The sequence below is a fragment of the Pan troglodytes genome, chromosome 6 (genome assembly GCF_028858775.2).
Source record: "Pan troglodytes isolate AG18354 chromosome 6, NHGRI_mPanTro3-v2.0_pri, whole genome shotgun sequence".
In the NCBI taxonomy this organism is placed as follows: domain Eukaryota; kingdom Metazoa; phylum Chordata; class Mammalia; order Primates; family Hominidae; genus Pan; species Pan troglodytes.
The window spans coordinates 163294118-163315958 of NC_072404.2; the positions used below are offsets into that span (position 1 = coordinate 163294118).

The 21841-nt window shown below is 43.3% G+C and overlaps 1 protein-coding gene across 1 annotated transcript in view; it reads left to right on the forward strand.

Moving 5' to 3' along the window:
- Window positions 1-21841, forward strand: part of CNTNAP2 (contactin associated protein 2) — a 2300337-nt gene that overhangs the window by 2020460 nt on the left and 258036 nt on the right. Inside the window, exon 17 of the mRNA XM_063815738.1 lies at window positions 3630-3848. Within this exon, the coding sequence (XP_063671808.1) occupies window positions 3630-3848 (219 nt within the window). The remainder of the gene's footprint in view (window positions 1-3629; window positions 3849-21841) is intronic.

The following is a 21841-nucleotide window of genomic DNA, read 5'->3' on the forward strand; positions in this document are numbered from 1 at the left end:
CAGCAACATTAAGAACCACAGCTTCCCACCCAATATTAAGGGGCAGAAAAGGGACTGTCTTTTCCTTATATCTCACCAAAAGACTCCACTCATGTTTCGTTGGCTAGAAGGGAATTACGTGTCTCATCCAAAGTGGGTAGCTGGCAAGGAGCCTGGAATTGCCATCTTTGCCTTCGTTAAATCCAGATCCATCCTGTGGGCCTTGGGTAGGGCTGTCCTTATGCAAAGTGCAAGACTCTGGACACACAGAGATTCCAGGGCAAAATCCGGTTAGCTCACAAAGAAAAAAGGGAGAGTGACTAATTATTGGGAGAAAAATCTCCATGGGTCTCATCCACTTTTGCCTGCCTTCTGAGCAAGAAGCATTGACAGCTTTGTTTATACCTTTTTTAAGGATGTGTGTATAGCTAACAGCCTTGGAAGACACAGATAGTGTCTTCCTCTGGGACAGAGGGTAGATTTATTTCATGGCCAGAGTAAGAAATATAATGTCACTCTCCGGGGCAGAAATTGAGCAAGTTTGCTAGTAGCTACTGTAAAAGATTGGGGTTTCCTAAGTCCAGGGTCCCTCAGCTGTGAAGCAAACTTATTGCATGTGCAGCATCCACCTGGGATGCCCTGCATTCCCCTGCAAGGGAAAGCAATGTGAACAGGAAGCTCAGGCTGCCTGCTGTGTTGTGAGTAAAGAAGTCCTATGTCTCTGACCCAGGAGTTTCATGTCTTCTGCCAGCATCATCAAACTATGGCCATGTTAAACTATGGTTCTGCCAGCATCATCAAACCATGGCTAACTTGTTAGCCTGCAAGTGGGGTAAAGTCTCAGACCCTTCCCAGTTCTTGATACTCATGGAAAGGCAACCATTCATGTTTGGCACAGTGTTCTTTCCAATGAGCCAGGCTATATGCATCCAATTCTCAAATACTTATTTCTGGAAATGAGAATTTGTTCGGTATATAAGAAATTCCTTTTCCACAGGCAGAAACAGGGCAACACTTCAGTCTCCAACTGGAGACACACATTAAGCGAGGACAGTGTCATTGGCTCAAGTGTCTTTTATGCTGTCTCCCTTTTATTCGCTCGCTCTCTCTATAATTATCTCTTTTAAAATGTCAGTTGCTCTCACCCAGAAGACCAAGAGCAATCAGCCACAAACTAACTTAGAAGCTTTTAAAACACACTGGCTGTCTGACTGGGGGATGGGATTTCTCAAAGGCTTCCCGCAGCAATGTCAGGGAAGCTGACATTGAGTGGCTGAGAAAAAAGAGCCCTTTCCTTGGCTCTCACAGTGGGTCTTTCAGATCCTTCCTGAGGAAGCAACGGAAGGGGTGTGGAATGTGCTGACTTCATAAATATTTCCCCAGCAGAGCCTGAATGGAGGCTCTTTGGGAAGAAAGTTGCTCGTGGGGTCCTTTGGCCTTTAGTCCCTCTTACTGTATCCCATTAGGGTGAGAGGCTCTGAGCTACGGCATCATCCTGGCAACTTTCTTCCCTTCTCCAGAATAAAATATTGATGTTAAGGTGACAGTGAAGAAATAGGGGATCTATTGGGACAAGCAAAAGGTATAGATATTTTCTAGCGACTTCTGGCACTCAGAGTTTTTCCAAGTAGTGACAGTTTGAAGACCTGGACACGAATTCATCATAGCAGTAGGAGAATCACAGAGGAAATTAGAACAGCATTTATCCCTACGAGTCAAACCTTAGGGTTAAACTCAATTTATCCCTAAATTCTATTTCCTTGATGGCAGTTGATGCCTTTAAAATGAAACAATCTTTCCTACTTAGCCCAGGAACCGTCGTTCTCTTGCTGTTCTGACAACTTACATTTTAAAAATGCTCCTGCTAAAATACAGTGTTATGAGAACAGAACAGATTTAATCTGAAACCAAGGCTACTTTTTCCTCATCTGCTGTATCAGAACTACAGAGAAAGATCACACAGCCTGTGGGTCATATTATCATCTTCCTGCATTCTGATCATACTTCCATGGAAACCTTGATGGAGGTCACTGGCCTGCAAGTTCAATCCAGTCCCAATGACCCCTGGAGGCAGGGACTTCTAATTTAGATGAGATATTTTTCTGAAGTGTGTGTCCAATCACCACAGGTGTTGAAATGAAAGTTCTCTCGCTAACGACATGAAGGATCAAAATTCCTTGGTACAATTAGGTTGATTAAATTGAGCTCTGTGTCTAATATCCCTGTAGCTCAATAAAGTTAATGCAGCTTTCCAAGGGGCCCAACACAGAGGCAGGGAACAGTCTAGGTCCTGGGAGAATCTGGCCCACCATCGTTTCTAAATTAGAAGTTTGATTGCTTGTGACATCATCTTAAAATGGTACCAGCCAAAAGAAGCTGAATTTTCCATTAGCCCAGGAAAAAAAAATGACAGATATTTAATTAAACTGCTTAGAGATTAGGTGGAAGGCTTATTGATGGATAGAGGGGCTGAATATCTTTATAAGCAAAGTTAGGCACTGGTGTGCCACATCTTTAATGTTGAGAAGAATTCACCCAGCCTAAGGGAGCTGAAGACGTGTGTGCTGCTTCAGCCTGAGGCTGCCTCTCCTGTCAATCACAAGAAAAAATATACATTTAAAAAGCTTGTTTATAAAGCACTAGGTGGTCACTGAGGAACTTAACATAAAATATAAAATGTGAAATTAGAAAGCTACTTATAGCTAAAGTTAATAAAGCAACCACCCAATCCATTTGCCGATTGTTGAGAGGTGACTAATTGCAGAGGAAGGTTGATTTGGAGGTGATCTCTAAAAAAAAGAATAATTTGTGGTCAGTGCTAGAGGGTAGGTTATGAGAAGGAGCCTACATCCCAGATGGGGAATAACCAAGGTTTGCAACAGATGATGTACGACAGGGATTATTCTCCAGAAATATTGTGCTACCTTTCAGGTAGGCACAGGTGGTCATAAAATGTAGGTCACCCTCATTACACCAACAATAGGTTACCCTCATTACACCAACAATTCAAGGGTCCCCAACTTTCAACAGAGTATAAAGATCAATGAAATCAACTTTCATAAATTCCCCCAAAGCAGTAGCTCTCAACTCTAGCTATGTGTTAACATTTCCTGGGGAGTTTTTTAAAATACCAGTGCCAACTCTTGACCAATTGAGTCCAAATCTCTGGACACAGGTGTTTCAAGAGATCTCCAGGTGACTATGAATCACTTCCCAAGGAGCTACTTACTGAAAAGGTAAATTGTATGTGGAATTAGAAGATATCAAGCTCTGAAATCTGACAAACCTTGGTTCAGTTCATGACTCCACTAACTTACTGAATCTAAGACACTCAACATGCACTAACTTCTCCAGACTTCAGTCTCCTTATCTGGAGAGGGTCAATGATGGTCACATCTTGGAAGGCTTCTAAAATTAAATAAGGAAATAAATATATACCTGACACATAGACCCCCCAAAACACCCTTGGTTATTAATGGTTAATGATTGACATTTTATCCTTCTTCCATTGATTTTGCCATCGACCTTTGTAGGACGTGACAGGCTTAGATGATTTTTCCTCTCCCTGCTTTGTTTGTCGTCTAGAATTTACTGCTATTTGGTATCTGGGAGAAAAATACTCATGTCTTTCATGCTTTCTGCTCCTCCAGCTGCCACAGAAGTGTCCTTTTCATTTGATGTGGGAAATGGGCCAGTAGAGATTGTAGTGAGGTCACCAACCCCTCTCAACGATGACCAGTGGCACCGGGTCACTGCAGAGAGGAATGTCAAGCAGGCCAGCCTACAGGTGGACCGGCTACCCCAGCAGATCCGCAAGGCCCCAACAGAAGGCCACACCCGCCTGGAGCTCTACAGCCAGTTATTTGTGGGTAAGTAATGGAAAGGTAACCATGGCTTCCCTCTGTTGATTTTTAAGAGCCTGCACAATACAAAAAAAAAAAAAAAAAATCAGCCTATGCAAGGTTTGATATAGAGATCCTTCCAAAAGTAAAGGTGTTGGCCTCTTGTAGTCTCCTTCAAGACAGAATGGAATAAGGAGGAAGTTTCAGGAGACCTAGATCTCGTTCCACTTCCACTCTTGGGAGCTCACTGTCCTCAGCTATAAAATCAGAGTGCAGGCTGAGACATCTCTCAGGTCTCTCTAATATCTACAATTTTAGGTTTATGGTTTTAGAAGTATATAAAGTTATTTGATCATTTGGGGCACTTGTAACTGTGTAGAAGGAAAGGAAGGAAGGAAGAAAGGAAGGGAGGGAGGGAGGGAGGAGGGAGGGAGGAAATGGGCTAAGTTCAGATTTTTTTGAAATGATAAATATAAAGCCATTCCTTTCTTGCCTATTCTCAAGGTTCTAGGCAGAGAAAGATTTAGACTTTTCCTGACATAGGAAAAAAGATCAGTACAAAAAAGAAATTTAAACAGATCAAAAAGTTAAACTACCTGTGCAAGAAGTGGATCCAGACACCCAGTCTAATCTTTTTCACCTGTCTTTCTGCTACTGACATATTTCAGATGAACCTAAAATTACTTCAAATTCATACCTGCTTCCCATGGCTAGTTGAATTTTAAATTTTGTTTTTGAGAATATTCATATGTTAGGAAATTAGCAACTTTTCCTCTGTTGAATGAAAAAAAGAAGTGAGTTTGAAGGACTTTGTGGATGCATCATCTTAGACCCCTCTCTAGGGGGTCAATTGATCAGTGCAGTCAACTGTGGAAGTCTCAGACAAAGCAAGATAAGAATGTGACCTGGTTGCTGTTCATATTCATAACACCTGCCACTTGGGCTCCACCCTACGTTAGAGCCTCACTGAGAGCCAGTTAATTTTAACAAGGGGCAGAGTCCCCACAGTGTCTTTCATAGTTGTGTTGGGAAGCTTGAAGAGCGGTAGAATGTCATTAAAGGAAAGGTAAAATTAGATCTCCATTCATTTTGTGTGATGTCGGCCAACTACAAAACAAAGGTGTGAGTCAATGAACTTTGAAAGTGAGACTGACTTTTAACAACCACATCAGCTGGGGCTATAAAAGAGTTATAGATTTAGAAATAAAGTATTTCCTAATTACAACTGGAAATCAGCCCTTTCCAAATCCTTCCCTCAAGTTATAGATCACAAAATTACACGTTATTTTTTAATTAGCTAAATATCAGGTCCATTGATCCCTGCTGAGCACAGTGAAGAAATTTCACTTCATCAACATGTGTGGCCCATATTAGCTAGGACAAGTTTCTTCCTAAATACTGTTAATTCTGAACATGCTGGGTAGATTCTATCTGGTTTTCATCATAACAGGTGACCCTACTTGACTCAACTTCTCGTTTTTTTGACCCTGCCCCTGGATATAGAAGTCCAACTTTAGTTTTGTTCCTTTCTGTTGGCTAACTGTGGCTGTGTGTAAGAATTTTGAAGACCTAGTAAGGTTGTAAAATGAAGAGATGGAAGAGTATTTATTATGGTCTTGGAAGGAACGTCAATTCACTTAAAGAAGGTGACCCAATAATAACTTAAGAAAAGAGCAAGGGCCTGAGATCAGAATTCTACAGAACCATGGAATATAAGGGATAAACAGAAAAAGAATATCTCAGGAAGAATGAAGAGGAATAGAAATAAGGAAAATTAGGAGAGAGTAATGTCACAAGAGGAGGAGGATTTGATTGAAAGGGTAATGGCAAATAATATCAAGCACCATGAGTAAAATAAGGCTAGAAATGTGCGTGTGTGTGTGTTTTGAGATGGAGTCTCATCCTGTGGCCAGGCTGGAGTGCAATGGTGTGTTCTCAACTCACGACTCACTGCAACCTCCGCCTCCTGGGTTCAGGTGATTCTCCTGCCTCGGCCTCCTGAGCAGCTAGGACTACAGGTGCATGCCAGTATGCCCAGCAAATTTTTGTATTTTTAGTAGAGAAGGGGTTTCACCATGTTGGCCAGGCTGGTCTCAAACTCCTGACCTCAGGTGATCCACCCACCTCAGCCTCCCAAAATGCTGGGATTACAGGCATGAGCCACCACTCCTGGCCTGTGTTGTTTTAATTTAGCAATTGTAAAACCATTGATGACCGCAGAAACAGAAATTTCAGAACAGGAGGCTGATGTGATGAGTCAGCAATTTCTTTTGACTAGAAAATAGTCTCTAGTCCCAGTTTCTAATTCCTGTCACCTTAAAGGGAGGCACAAGGCACATCTCTCAGATATGAGCTACTTTAGCCAATTTGTGAAATATTGTTCGGCAATAGAAGTCTACCTCAGGTGAAGTGAGAGGGGTTGTTACAAAAGAAAAAAAAAAAAAAGGACGGCCACGGTGGCTCACGCCTATAATTCCAGCAATTTGGGAGGCCGAGGCAGGCAGATCATGAGTTCGGGAGTTCGAGACCATCCTGGCCAATATAGTGAAACCCTGTCTCTATTTAAAAATACAAAAATTAGGGCTGGGCGCAGTGGCTCACGCCCGTAATCCCAGCACTTTGGGAGGCTGAGGCAGGTGGATCACAAGGTCAGGAGATCCTGACCATCCTGGCTAACACGGTGAAACCCCATCTCTACTAAAAATACAAAAAATTAGCCAGGCATGGTGGCAGGTGCCTGTAGTCCCAGCTACTCAGGAGGCTGAGGCAGGAGAATGGTGTGAACCCGGGAGGCAGAGCTTGCAGTGAGCCGAGATCGTGCCACTGTACTCCAGCCTGGGAGATAGAGTGAGACTCCGTCTCAGAAAAAAAAAACAAGACTCTAAAACTAATACCTAGTTCAACAGCTATGAATTTCTGCAGCCACTTATCTCCAAACTATTCAGTTAGAATTTAGGGACTTGGGTGTTAGTCTCAGTTCACCTCTAATATAAAAGCATTTTCTTGACCAACTATTGCCATCTTCCCTCTCTGAGTATCTTCTATTTCTATGTTTTGTTTGTTTGTTTGTTTGTTTGTTTTACATGGATTCTTGTTCTGTTGCCCAGGCTGGAGTACAGTGGCATGATCGTGGCTTACTGCAGCCTCAACCTCCCAGGCTCAAGGGATCCTCCCACCTCAGTCCCCAAGTCGCTGGGACTATAGGCTCATGCCACCATGCCTGGCATGAGGTCTCCCTATGTTGCCCAGGCTGATCTCAAACTCCTGGGCTCAAGTGATCCTTCCACCTCAGCCTCCCAAAGGGCCAGAATTACAGGCATGAGCCACCATGCCTGGCCTCTTCCAATATTAGACATTTTTTATTACATGCTTGGTAATGATTGAACAATACCAGGGTTGCCAAGTGGTCAGTCTTCTCACAATGGTGTGTGGTTAACAATATGGTCTTTGACTACCACCTCTGCCTCTTGCCAATTGAGAAACCGCTGACAAATTGCTTAATATTTCTGTGTTAATTAGGAATACAGTTCCTACACCACAGTATTAAATGAGATATTCCATGCTAAGCACTCAGGAGAGTGCCTCGCCTAGGGCCCATAATTATTATCATTATTATTAATAATAGTAGTAGTAGTAGTATTTGAGACAGGGTCTTTCTCTGTCATCCAGGCTGGAGTAAAGTGGCGTGATCTCAGCTCACTGCAACCTCTGCCTCCCAGGTTCAAGTGATTCTCCTCTCTCAGCCTCCTGCGTAGCTGGGATTACAGGCATGTGCCACCGTGACTGGCTAATTTTGTACAGAAAGGGTTTCACCATGTTGGCCAGGCTGGTCTCAGACCCCTGACCTCAAGTGATCTGCCCGCCTCAGCCTCTCAAAGTGCTGGGATTACAGGCATGAGCCACTAAGCCCAGCAGGTCCATTCTCATTAAATGTGAGTTTCTTTTTCCTTTACTATCCTTTACCTTTTACTCCCTTTATTTTCTTCTTCCTTCATGTAATAGTTACCCTTCTCTTAAAGAAGCCTCTTTCAATGGACTCATTACTTCTTTCTTGAAATATTGACTTGAAATGTGATCACTTCCACTCACCAACCCTACAGGAAAGCTCACATGCAGAGATGTCCCTCAATATTCAGAATTATTCTGCTAGTCCTCAGCTTACCTGCAGAGGCCACAGAGCAGCAAACTAAGGCCCAAGGATTTTTTCACAGTCAGCCAAGAAATCAGGAGTTCATCTGAAAACATCACACCAGCATCCCTGCAACAGCTAAGATATGTGACAGAATGGCCCAAGAGCTCCACCTGGGTTCTGGAAGGAAGGGCTTTCATACAACTTAAAGCTGAAACAGACTGAAAATAGTTCTTGGCTTTGCACACAGAGCTCTACAGAAGGCCACCTTCCACCCGCTTACCTGTGTTAATGTAATTGCCTGAAGGGTTTTTCTTGCCCGCTACACAGGTAAACCAAATTCACTGAGACAATGTTATTGCAGTAAATAAAGCGTTTAATTAACACAAGGACAGCCAAGCAGAAGGACTGGAGTTATTACTCAAATCAGCCTCTGTGAGGACTCAGAGGCTAGGGTTTTTAAGGACAATTTGGTGGGCAGGGGGCTAGGGAATGGGTGTTGCTGATTGGTTGGAGATGAAATCATAGGGGTGGGGAAAATTGTCCTCATGTGCTGAGTCTGCCTCAGGGTGACAGCCACAGAACTGGTTGAGTTCTGCATCCCAAGTCTGGATGGAGGCAGGTGGTTTCCAGAATGCAAAAATCTGAAAAAAAAATCTCAAAAGACCAATCTTAAGTTCTACAATAGTGATGTTATCTAAAAAAGCAACTGAGGAAGCCACAAATCTTGTGACCTCCGGCCACATGACTCCTGAGCATTAAGGGATTCTAGAAACTACACCTACATTTTAATAGAGTTCAGGCCTCTCCCATAATTCTAATCTCATGGCCTTTCATTGGTTTTACAAAGGCGGTTTCAATCTTCCAGCCAGGAGGGAACCAGTTTTAAGGAGGGACAATTATCATCCTTGCTTTAAAGCTAAACTCTAGCCGGGCACGGCGGCTCACGCCTGTAATCCCAGCACTTTGGGAGGCCGAGATGGGGGGATCACGAAGTCAGGAGATCGAGACCATCCTGGCTAACACGGTGAAACCCCGTCTCTACTAAAAATACAAAAAAATTAGCCAGGTGTAGTGGCAGGTGCCTGTAGTCCCAGCTACTCAGGAGGCTGAGGCAGAAGAATGGCATGAACCCGGGAGGCGGAGCTTGCAGTGAACCGAGATCGCGCCACTGCACTCCAGCCTGGGTGACTGAGCAAGACTCCGTCTCAAAAAAAAAAAAAAAAGCTAAACTCTAAACCAAATACCTCCCATGGTTAGTTTAGCCTGACCTATGCCCAGGAAGGAGCAAGGACAGCCAGGCTGTGAGGCTAGAAGCAGGACGGAGTCAGCCATGCTAGACTTTTCTTGCTGTGTGATCTTTGCAAAGGTGGTGTCATTAGCGAGGCCAGGCTCACATGTCCTTTTGCAAAGTAACCGAAAAAAAAAAAACAGAGAAGACACAGTTCACCTCACTGCACATCTAAAATATAATTAGAAGCTGTCATCCCAAAAGGGTTAACACAGGTCTTTTGGAAGTTGTAAGAATCCAGAGATTATTCTGGTTTAATCAAAAAGTAACAAATACATTTAAAAACTAAGAGACACCGAAAGAAAAAAAGCACTTGCTGGTATTTGTCTGAAAAGTGCAGGAAACTTTTCCCATTTTTTGATCCAAAATGAGTGACCAGCATATGACGAGCTCCCTGGATGGCCCAGCAGAAGCACTTAAGCCACATGTTGATCTGAAGCCTCAGCCAGCCCAGGTGTTCGGACCTGAGCTGTCCGTGAGCCAGATTTTTCTTAGGAGGTGGAGAAAGCAAACAAGCTGATGGTCATTGTCTAAGCATGAACAATGCCAGGCTGGATTGAGCAAAGCCCTCTTTGGCAGAGACATACAAGGAGTTTGGAGTCCTGACAGCTGATAGCAGCAGCAGGAGTGGGAGAAGGCAAGATATCTGCTGGGTCCCCAGCCTGGGAGGCTGGCTGCCAGCCCAGGGCATGGCCAGGAGCTGGCAAGCAAACACCACTGCGGGGAGCCAAGCAGGCTGTTCAGGTCAGGGAGCTAGGACAGGGTTAGCATGCAGCAAGCTAGACACTAGCCAGAGCATGCAACTGCTCTTGGCAGTCATTAAGGGAGGAGATCAGAGTTACAAGATCTGGAGGCCACTTCAGACAGCTTCAGGAAGAAGTCAAGCTCCTAAGTGGCTCCTTGACAGAGGCGAGGTCATCTTAACTCATGACAAATGTCTATGCTCAATTTACTTGGCTCTGGCCTCTTCTGATATCTCTCTAGAGGTTAAAGGGAACCATCTCTTTTGTGCAGTCCAAAAAGGAGTTGAAAAATCACCCTCAGTGCTTCAAGCTCTTTTGCGTTGGGCAGAAAGCCTGATTAAGACTCAGTGGAAGGCACGCTGTCTTCAGGAGGACTCAGAGACTACCTGAGAGTGGGGAAGCCTGCAGCCTCTTCTTCCTCTGACAGTTTGTCTATCAGGAGACTTTTTTCTCCTGGGTGGCAACCTGAGTTTATGGAAGAGTTGAGGTTTATTAAATGGACGTATAAGCAACTACAGACTGAAATGTTATAACCATTCTCTCAGTCCAACCTCCCCAAATTCTAAAATACAGCTTGTTTGGTCAGCTGCTTCTCATACTCTCTGTATTCCAAAATTGCAAATGGATCATTCCAGTGCCATCTGAAATGCAGTATCATTGAGAGACCAAAGAGAAAATCGCATTTGTGTGTAAAGGAGAAAAATAGAATTCTAATAATGAAATTCACCCAAATCTATGTATGAATAAAATGGTTATTTCTCATATCTAAGAAATTGGTAATAAAAAATGTACAACTCAGGCCGGGCACGGTGGCTCACGCCTGTAATTTCAGCACTTTGGAATGCTAAGGCGGGCAGATCACCTGAGGTCAGGAGTTTGAGACCAGTCTGACCAACATGGTGAAATTCCGTCTTTACTAAAGATACAAAAATTACTCAGGCATGCTGGCGGGTGCCTGTAATCCCAGCTACTTGGGAAGCTGAGGCAGGAGAATAGCTTGAACCCAGTGGGCAGAGGTCACAGTGAGCCAAGATCGTGCCACTACACTCCAGCCTGGGTGACAGAGTGAGACCGCATCTCAAAAAAAAAAAAAAAATGTACAACTCAAATTGCAGGAATTATAACCTAGAGAATGTGTGCCTGCCCCTGTTTCCTGCAAACCTGCCTCAAAAGCAACCACGTGAATGCTGACTGAGACACCCCGGTGAACCCCAGAGCCACGTGCTTCCCATGCTTCCCCTCAATGAGTCCACACGAGTCTATAACATAGATAACATTGCTAATTCTTGTTTTATTCTCACATTAAAGATTAGTTGACTTACCGAAGGTCGTGCATTTAGGAAGACACAGAGATGGGATTTGGTTCCAGACAGTCTGACTCCAAAGACTCAGCGCTTTAATCATTCCTCTTGTCAAAGCAAAAATTGCACTGGGCAAAGTTCAACAGGCAAGGAAGATCTTCATCCAGGGCTGTTGCGACAGGGTAGAGAAGCCAGAATGCAGTCGAGCTCGCCTCCACTTCAGCTAAGGGCAGGAGAATTTTGTTTCTTTATTTTGATTTTTTTGGTTTTTTTTTTATTTCACTAAAATACAATGGGAAAGTTTTTAAGAGCTGGGATAGGAGGGATCATAGGGTGTCTGTGTTTTCTAATTGGCTCTACCCAAAGGAAAAGTAAACTTTCACAACTTGGAGCCAGGTATCCTCTGAAGTTAGGCTCCCACCCTCCCGTGGAGGGGAGACAGGGTGCTATTTTCCTTGACAATTACCATTTCAAAGAGATGACTCCCAAGTTTTTGAAAAAGCCGTTCCTGGGTTGTAAAACTGGCAAACAGCTTTTTAAAAAATTTACATCTCAAAAGGGCAGAGAAAGAATTAATAATAACAAGTTTTCTAAAGTAAGTGCTCTTGAAAAGCAAGGTCAGGGGTCCAGGGTGGAATGGAGGGGCCCTATGTAAAGTTTAGTCAAGCTGAAGGCAAAGTTCAGGCCCTCTTGGTCAGTCTATACCAGCGTCCCCTGGCTGAGATGACCCTGTGGCCCAGAGGGCATGTGGAAAAGTGCGGTGACACTGGGTGCTCCCAAAGCTTCCCACAACGTGCAGGAGAATCCATCCCAAGGAAGATTTGCAGGCCCCACATGCAATACCGGCCCCCTGTGGAGCACTCTCCCAGTTATGGAGTCTATGGGAGAGACTGAAGTTGACAGGCAGTGGTGAGGCTGGGCATCAGGCAGCCCTGGCTGGTATTATGCAGATGATAAAGTCGCCATGGCAAAGATCTAGGCCTGCAGAGAGCCACTGTCAGACGCAAAGGGTTTGGTTTAACGAGAATTTCATGCAAAACACTCTTCTCAGGGAATGAGACTTCTTACTTGACAGTCTCTATGACATGGAAATAATGTTTTGGTTTTTTTGTTTTGTTTTGTTTTGTTTTGTTTTTAGTTCCTTTGGTAAAGCTTTTATAAAGTCGTCAAAGTCAGCATGGATCTCTAAGTCTCGGACACATTCTTCGGGGCTTTGCAGACTCTCTCAGCAGCATGTCTCCTGCTCTCCTTCCTGAAATACTTTCTTCCCACAGATTCCACAGCCGTGTGCTGTCCTGCTTATTTTTCCTACCAAGCTGGCCATCGCTTAGTCTCTCCTGCATTCCCTCCTTCCTCCGCTTGACCACTAAGCGTTGCAGTGTCACAGAGCCTTCCTGTCTTCTCATCCGAATACTGTCTTGGATGATCTCATTCAGCCCACCATCCAATGGCTTCTGATAATAATTTGTGCCAATGTCTCTCAAATTTAAATCTCCAGGCCTCTCTTCTCTCAGGAACTCTAGATCCACTTATCCTACTTTCTACTTTGTGTTTCAACTTAGATATTAAATGGACATCTTAGAATAAACATGATGGGAAAGAACTCTTGATGCCTCCTGGAAATTTGTTCCTCCAAAAGCCCTCCCCATCTCAGTAGGTGGCAGCACCATCTAATCCACCCATCCACCCTAAATTTGGAGTTACCCTTGATTTCCTTCTTCCCTTTCTTTCTTCTCTTTCCCTCGTCGCTTCCTATCCAATAGTAAGCCATGTGAGTCTACCTCCAGACTGTCCCTCAAATGCAGCTGAGGCAGGAGAATAGGGTCTGGAAGCAGGGAAGATAGGCAGATTCATGCTGACTTCTTGGAACTAAATCAAATGGGAACGCTTCAGCAATGACAGGAAGGTGAATGGCTGTGTAGCTTCACTTCATCCTCTCCATTTACTTACGCCGCACACTGAGTAACATCCTTGCCATTTACATAGGGTGCATACTGAGTAAATGACTTTGTCACTTGACTTCATCTTCTTCATTTACATAGGGCATATACCAAGTAACCAATGGGAAACCTCTAGAGGGTGTCGAAACCCCAGAAAATTATTATTATTCAGAAATAAATGAATATGTTTATTTATGTGTCCTCCCCCTAGAAGGTAAGCTACATACAGCATAGACTGAGGATAGGGTCCAATAACAACTGGCCAATGGTTACCCAATAAATATTTGCTGAGCAAACATTTGGATGAATAAATAAGTGATTGTGATTTTTCTGGGTTAATATCCGTATTCAAAATTAGATCATCTCCTTTCCAAAGCAAGAAGGGTTTTCCCTTATAAACTTTCTCCAGAATTCTTTTCTCAAAATGTGATGATATTTACCATCTTGGGAAATATCTTTTTACTGGGAACCACAGACTGAAATCAAGCATGACAGAAGCAGAAGCAGCAAAAAAAAAAAAAAAAAAAAAAAAAAAGTCACAGAGAAAGTCAGCATATTATGAAAGACAGCATTTCAAATCAGTCTAGAGCCTGAGCATAGTTTTCAGTCTTCCTGATATCAAATTGAGGTCTTGCCTGTTTGGCGGTAGCTGTGATGCTGGCTGGAATCCTAATGCAGAGTTTCTACCCCAACCCTTGTAACTAGTTCTTGGTTCTCTCTGGGATAGGAATAGGGAGTGATGTCATAATTAGAAACCATTGCCATACATTAAAGAGTAAATTAATTTGCTGGACAAAATCTAGCAAAAAAAATTACTACATTGAAATCAATCGACTATATGCAAAGCAAAAATGCAAATAAAATATAGAAGCTCCTCCAAGAAATGTCTTCCCCTTCACAGCTGTTCACTACAAGGGTTACCAGCCCTCTATTCTTTTCTGAACCTGCTGGGCCACCACGCTTAGTCAGCTGCTATCTTCTCAATAGAACCATCTCCACCTACGACCCCCACAAAGGGCAAACGATAGCCCCTTCCCACTTACAGTTGCCATGTATGTTTTCTGCCCTTTGCCCTTTAGGGATCAAAACTAATTGACTTTTGCAATTCCAGCTACCTTTCAGTCAGAGCATTACCATAGGAAGTGAGTGATGATAGGTACAATGTTTGCACTTTTTTTTTTTTTTTTTTTGAGACAGAGTCTCCCTCTGTTACCAGGCTGAAGTGCAGTGGCACAATCTCAGCTCACTGCAACCTCCGCCTCCCGGGTTCAAGCAATTCTCCTGCCTCGGCCTCCCAGGTAGCTGGGACTACAGGCACACGTCACCACACTCAGCTAATTTTTGTATTTTTAGTAGAGATAGGATTTCACCATGTTGGCCAGGATGGCCTCGATCTCTCGATCTCATGATCCGCTGGCCTCAGCTTCCCAAAGTGCTAGGATTAGAGGCATGAGCCACCACGCCTGGACAATTTTTGCTTTTTTTAAAATGTGCTCCCAAATAATCAAATCAACAGTGTACTTTTAATGTCTTTTGAGCTCCCAACTAACTAAAAGATAATCTGTTAACTATATTATATGGGTAGAAACTTTACGATGAACATTCTGAACCTAAGAAAGTAAAGGTTCACCTTCTCATGTGTCACAGACCAAATGCTTCAGGAACTCTGGTCTTTCTTCCAACATTCTCATGGCAATTGGAATGGTCTGATGCAGAGAAGACATTTTAATGTAACGGTACCACTTTTGCAATCAATATGGAAAAATGTTTTTCAACAAATAAATAATTTCTTATACAGATTTTTTATCTTTCCGATAAGGACTGAACTAAACTTCATGATAATAAATGGCAACTGTCCCACAGAAAAAGATTGTAATAAAATAAATTAGTATCAATGACACAAATATTGAAGAAGGGATAGGTCCTCGCAGCCCCATAGTTCCTCCCACAGTACACTATGAGCGTGAGAAAAAAGAGGCCCACTTTTAGTATTCCGCATTCAGATAAACAGGGTCGTTTCCCATCAGACGCTTCCCTCTCATGTTTTTATCTCACAGTTTGGTTTCTGCTCCTTCGTATTTTCAAGGCCCCCTGATGTGCAGGATATTGCGTGGGTCTCTCCTCCTTTCATGGTCCTATTGTCACATCCTGACAATGTTCCTCTTTCATTTTAATTTCATTTTATTACGTTTTTTCTTCACCATTGCCAGCTTCACCCTCTCGCCATCGCCGGCACCCACTGAAACGTATTTTATGGATGGTCTTCTAGTCCCACCCTCTATATATTTGTTCAAAGTATACATATCATTGTGGAAATTCAGTGTTGTCTCTTGTGTGCCATGCTTTATATAGGTGGCATTGTACTGCAGATCTCATTCTGTTTCTTACTCTCTTCCCTCTGCCTTACATTGTTAAGATCTATTTGAGTAGTTCTCTGAATACTATGTGCATAGTGCTCCATTATGTGTATTTACCACGCATCATTTATTCTATCCCCTAATGATGAATACCTAGGTTTCCTGCAACTCTGCCACCACGAATAACCCTCCAGGGAATATATTTATGTGCATTCTCTGCCACCTGTGTGAGGACGTCTTGTGTGTGTGTGTGCCTGTGTGTGTCCCCAGAATTACTGAGTCATAGAGTATGTGTGTACCTAATTTCACTAAGCACTGCTTGACCTATCAGTTTCTGAGTATAAATTTCCAACTTTATTTACTGAATTTCTATCAATAGTTCTATCAGTGGTAGCTTCGGGTAACTGAAGTCTATTTTGCTAGTTAGATGTGTTCATGATCTTCTTGATTTATTGTTCCTTGTACCAGTATGTAATTTCCATCTTTGTTCCTTATGACATTTTTTTTTAAATCTCACAGTTTTGTTTCTGCTCTTAAAACTACTACACTGCTGGGCGCGGTGGCTCGCGCCTGTAATCCCAGCACTTTGGAAGGCTGAGGTAGGCAAATCTCTTGTGCCCAGGAGTTCAGGACCAGCCCGGGCAACATGGTGAAACCCCATCTCTACCAAAAAGTACAAAAATTGGCTGGATGTGGTGGCACACACCTGTAATATCAGCTACTTGGGAAGCTGAGGTGAGAGGATCGCCTGAGCCCAGGAGGTCTAGGCTGCAGTGAGCCGTAATTGTGTCACTGCATTCCAGCCTGGGTAACAGAGTAAGACCCTGTCTCAAAAGAAAGAGAAAATGACTACACTAGCCAGGCATAATAATGTGCGCCTATAGTCTCAGCTACCCTGGAGCTGAGGCAGGAGGATGGCTTGAACCCAGGAGGTCATAGCTGCAGTGAGCTGTGATCACACTACTGCACTACAGCCTGGCGACACAGCGAGACCCTAACTCTAAAAAAAAAAAGAAAAAAGATAATAAACGAACAAACTACTATGCTAGCCTTCTTGTTGTTGCTAATATTCCTGTTATAACCTGGTATTTTTTTGTACAGGTGTTTGTATCCTTTTGTTTAAATGTTCATCTTAGATTTGATATTGCTGAACATTTTAAAAATCCATTTGGACCAATTACTCCTATAATTTTGACTTGGCAGTGAAAATAAAGACGCAGTATTTTTTCCATCTGTGTTCTCAAGACTTGTGACTCCTGTACATGGATCGGGAGGATCCCTGGGGCTGGGGGTCTCTGGTTCAGATCCACAGCTATTGATGAAGGTGTTGTTTTTTGGTTTTGGTGGTGGTGGTTGTTGTTTTTCTTACCTACCCTGTTTAAGCACTTCATGCGTGCCTTCCATTTGAACTCTAATATTGTTTGTTCTGGAAATACCAGATATTTCTTCAGATAGTTTCTTGCCTGTGTTTATTCTTTTCTTATGAAGCTACTATTGTGCAGATGTTGACACTTCTACCCTCCGTAATTCTTGACTTTTGTTTTATTCTTCTAATCTCTTTATTCGTTCCTATTGTCTTCATGGAAGGTTTCTTGACCCAATATCCCAACCCACGAAAATGTTCATCAGCTTTATCTGTTCTGCCATTCAGCCCCTCCAAGGATATCTTTATTTTGACAGTTATAGATTTTTCACTTCAATATCTCCAACTAATTCTTATTCATATAGTTTGTCATTGTCCCGTGTCTCCAATATCAGGAAGGTGGGATTCTGCTAAGTTTGCTGCCGCTTCGTGTCGGCACCATAACGAAGGCGTCTTTTATGCAAATCCTACAGTTTTCTGCTGTCATTGGTTCTGTGTCTTCAGCGCTGCTTCTTGCCCTTATTTCGCAGTGCTTGCTGTCCTCAGAGGTCCTGTCATTTCGCCTTCTGAGTTCAAGCATATTCCGTTGAGATTTCCAAATGCCGCCTTTATTATTGTCTTCCTACAACGAAAAACAAAAGTTCAGGGCCTGCATTGAGCTCCTCCTGGAAAGTTGGGGGGGCAAAGAAAAACTCCTGCCTCAGGACAAACCTCTGGCATTGTCATCCCTCTCAACCCTTTCTTGTTTCCAGTCCATGTCCCTCACCCACCTCCCATACACACACACAACTTCAGAGTACCTCACTCCCACCTAGACAGGGGACAGCCATCTTCCACTGTCATTGATTCTTAAACCAGTGGTGTATCTATACCACTAAATCTAGCCTCTCACTACCCGTTCCTCCACTAATAAGCATCTTATTGCTATATTGAAGTGTCTGTCTCAAAAATAACCAAATCCAATAGCCTCTTACTGTTGTCTGATTTTCCTTGACCTCTTGCTCTTATTTAACAATTGTCACTATGCCCTCCTTGAAATCTTGACATCAAAACACTCCAGTCTTCTGTTTTCTCAGCCTCTCTGCCAACTCGCCTCCCTTTTCCCTTTTCCTCAATCCCCAAGCTTCTCTTCTTTTTCCTCCACCCCTTTGCATTGGATGGCTGACATACCCATGAGGCTTGGTCATCAGAGCTACACTAATCCCTCACGGATCCATCCCAGGCTTGACCTGGGACTAGCATCCGCAAAGGCTTGTATGTGAAGTCTGAGAGTGAAGAGAACAAGGTGCCAGCTTGGATAATAACACCAGGGATTCTTGACTCCGGATTTAAAAAAAGACTAGATACAAATGTTTAAATAGAGACTTTAAAAGACAGATGGAAGCAGGAGAGGGGGAGGGGGAGATACATGAAGATCAGCAGAAAGAGGACGCTTATTTTACTTCAAAGATGACAAAACTCACCAGCAGGACACGTAATATGAACAATAACCTAAAGATATTTGCAAAAATGTATTTAGACAAGAGTTCTAGGCTGATATATTTGACGTCTGGGTTTATTAAAGTTTACTAAAATAGCGTTAATAATTTTGAAATTTGGATCCAACTAGAAAGTAGTGGTTTAGCACTCTATTCTCTCATATCCCCACTTTCAGATGCAACTTGGAACTGTAGGTCCCACAGTAAAGCAATGGCTTCTGAAATCAGTGCTGTCAGACTGAGCTTAGGGGAAGTATCCATCATCCACCATTTTAGCAGTGGCCAAAGCCCATAACTGCCTTGGTTTCAAAACTGTAGTATTGACCTTTTGCACTAAGAAATAAATATGATCTTAATGACAGCATCAAAAAAGTGTCTTCTCTTTGTTGGCTTAGAGATTAATTTGGACATTGACATTCCTGGCTCTGTGAGTATTGCATTTCCCCTTTCAGCTTCAGCCATCCTTGTAGCTTTAGAGACAGTGGTCTGCCCAGGTGCAGGGGCTCACACCTGTGATCCTAACACTTTTGGAGGCCAAGGCAGGAGGAGCCCTTCCATCCAGTAGTTCAAGATCAGCCTGAGCAACATAGCAAGACCTTGTCTCTACAAAAAAAAAATTTTTAATTAACCAGGCATGGTGACATGTGCCTGTAACCCCAGCTACTCAGGAGGCTGAGACAGGAGGATTGCTTGAGCTCAGGAGGTCAAGGCTGCAGTGAACCATGATTGCGTCACTGCACTCGGCCTGAGCCAAAGAGCAAAACTGTGCCAAAAAAAATAAATAAATATAAGACAGTGTTCTGGCAGGTGGTAAATGTCTTGCCTCAGGTATTAATCACTCTATCAGCATTTTGTATACCTAAGTACAACAATGTCTAGAAGCATATCAGACGTAGGAGAAGAAAGTGCCTTATATGATGTAAGCCCAAAAATCAAACGGTGGCCAGAGCATAGTAAGAGTGCAGGCTTAAAAGCTAGCCAGCCTGGGTGTGAGTTCTGGCTACTTACTGGCTATATGACAGCAAATAAATTAACTCTCTTATTCTCAGTTCACTCGTCTGTAAAATGGAGATAATAATATCTAGCTCTGAGAGTAAAGTTCTGGAATAGTGCCTGATACTTCTAGTATTTAATTAATATTAGCTTTTGAAATAACCAATAGTTTACCATGCTTATCCTGCCACCATAGCCTCTACAATGAATCAGACCACTTAGCTCCACCCCCGTAGCATAACATTTCACACTTGGACACATAGGAGTGCTTTATACTATGGAAACCCAGTGTCCCTTCAGTCTCTATTTTGAAGCTTCCTTCTAGTTTAATAGTTTGGATTCACATGTTCTGCATGTCCTTTACTCTGAGGACACGAAAATCCATGCAATAATAATGAACTGAAAAAAATCCATCCTATTGATGGAGTTATGAATGAGCACTCATGAGCGTCATCTGAAAAAGCAATTTTCCAAACCCCAGTTCTCTCAGTATGTGAAAGCTTTTTTCATACTTGCCCTCCAATATCTAGCTGACAGAGAAACCACTGATCAATACTTGTCAATCATGCAGCTCTGCACTAAAGAATGGGGAGCAATTTCCTTTAACTCTGTACACCACTGAAGACTCTTGGCCATTCTGCTGTTCTCAGTTCAACCAGATAACTGGGTTTATATTTTACACACCTGCACTGACACCACAGGTATTTTGTTTTGTTTTGTTTTGTTTTGTTTTTTTGAGACACAGTCTTGTTCTGTTGCCCAGGCTGGAGTGCCGTGGCGCAATCTCAGCTCCCTGCAGCCTCTGCCTCCCAGGTTCAAGTGATTCTCCTGCCACAGCCTCCCAAGAAGCTGGGATTACATGTGGGCACCACCACGCCCGGCTAATTTTTGTTTTTTTGGTAGAAATGGAGTTTCACCATGTTGGCCAGGCTGGTCTCGACCTCCTGACCTCAGTGATCTGCCTGCCTCCGCCTCCCAAAGTGCTGGGATTATAGGCATGAGCCACCACACCCAGCCCACCACAGGTCTTTTTTTTAATGGGTTCAAGTTGATGCCTCAGACCTAAGAAACAATGGTAGCATATAGAACAGGAGAAATAGCAGGTACAGAATTGCAACTTGGGAAGGCCCAGCCTGCCCAAACACAAAGCTGCTTTTGCCCCCTGACCTAGCCAGGGCAGCTGTGGCTGCCATGCCAGAGAGCCAAGGTCAGGGTGGGTCACCTAGACACAGAGGAGTCCTAGCTCTTTTTCCCACCAGTCACTCACACCATTCCAGTGGCGGGCTCAAGACCTCTATGCTAATTCACAGCTCTCCAGTCCAGACACAGCCCTCCATGAATGATAAGATACCAACAACACCCATCCTAACTCTGTGCTTTCTTTTCTCTCTCTCTCTTTTTTTTTTTTTTTGAGATGGAGTTTCGCTCTGTCACCCAGGCTGGAGTACAGGGGCACAATCTTGGCTCATTGCAAGCTCCACCTCCTGGGTTCAAGCCATTCTCCTGCCTCAGCCTCCTGAGTAGCTGGGACTACAGGCAGGTGCCACCACGTCTGGCTAATTTTTGTATTTTTTTTTTTTTTTAATACAGACAGGGTTTCACCATGTTGGCCAGGCTGGTCTCAAACTCCTGACCTCAGGTGATCCACCTGCCTCGGTCTCCCAAACTGGTGGGATTACAGGCGTGAGCCACCATACCTGGCTCTAACTCTGTACTTTCCATGGAAACAGTGCAGTGAGAAGAGGGACCCCAAGGTCACTTTCTCAGGGAGGTCTAGATCAGCCCGAGCCTGATAACCCTTCCTCATTGTCTTGGTCTGCTTGGGCTGCCCTAACAGAATACCATAGTCTGGTGGCTTAAACAATAAACATTCTCACAGTTCTAAAAGCTGGAAGTCCAAGATCAGTGTGTCCGTAGGGTTGCTTTCTTCTGAGGCTTCTCTTCTTGGTTTTCAGACTGCTGTCTTCTTGCCGTGTCTTCACTTGATCTTTTCTCTGTGCAAGAGCATCCCCAGTGTCTGTCCCTCTTCTTACAAGAACACCAATTCTATTGGATTAGGTCTCACCTTTATGGCCTCATTTAATGTTAAGTACTTCTTTAAAGGTCCCATCTTCAAATGCAGTCACATTGGAGGTTAGGGATTCAACAGACAAATTTTGAGGGGAAACAGTTCAGTCCATAGCACTCCTGATACCTCTAGTATCAGATTTATATACACATCATCTCAGCCATATTTAATTTATTCCAACTCTGTTCTTCTATAGAATGTGCCTATACTCAATAATAGCAATAATCATAACAGCTACCAGTAACTAGAATTAGTGCAAAGAAGTGCATTATCTGTTATTAACACACTCCTACGTGGTGCATATTGTTATGCCAATGCCACACATAAGGAGACTGAGGCCCAAATAGGACCTGGGAA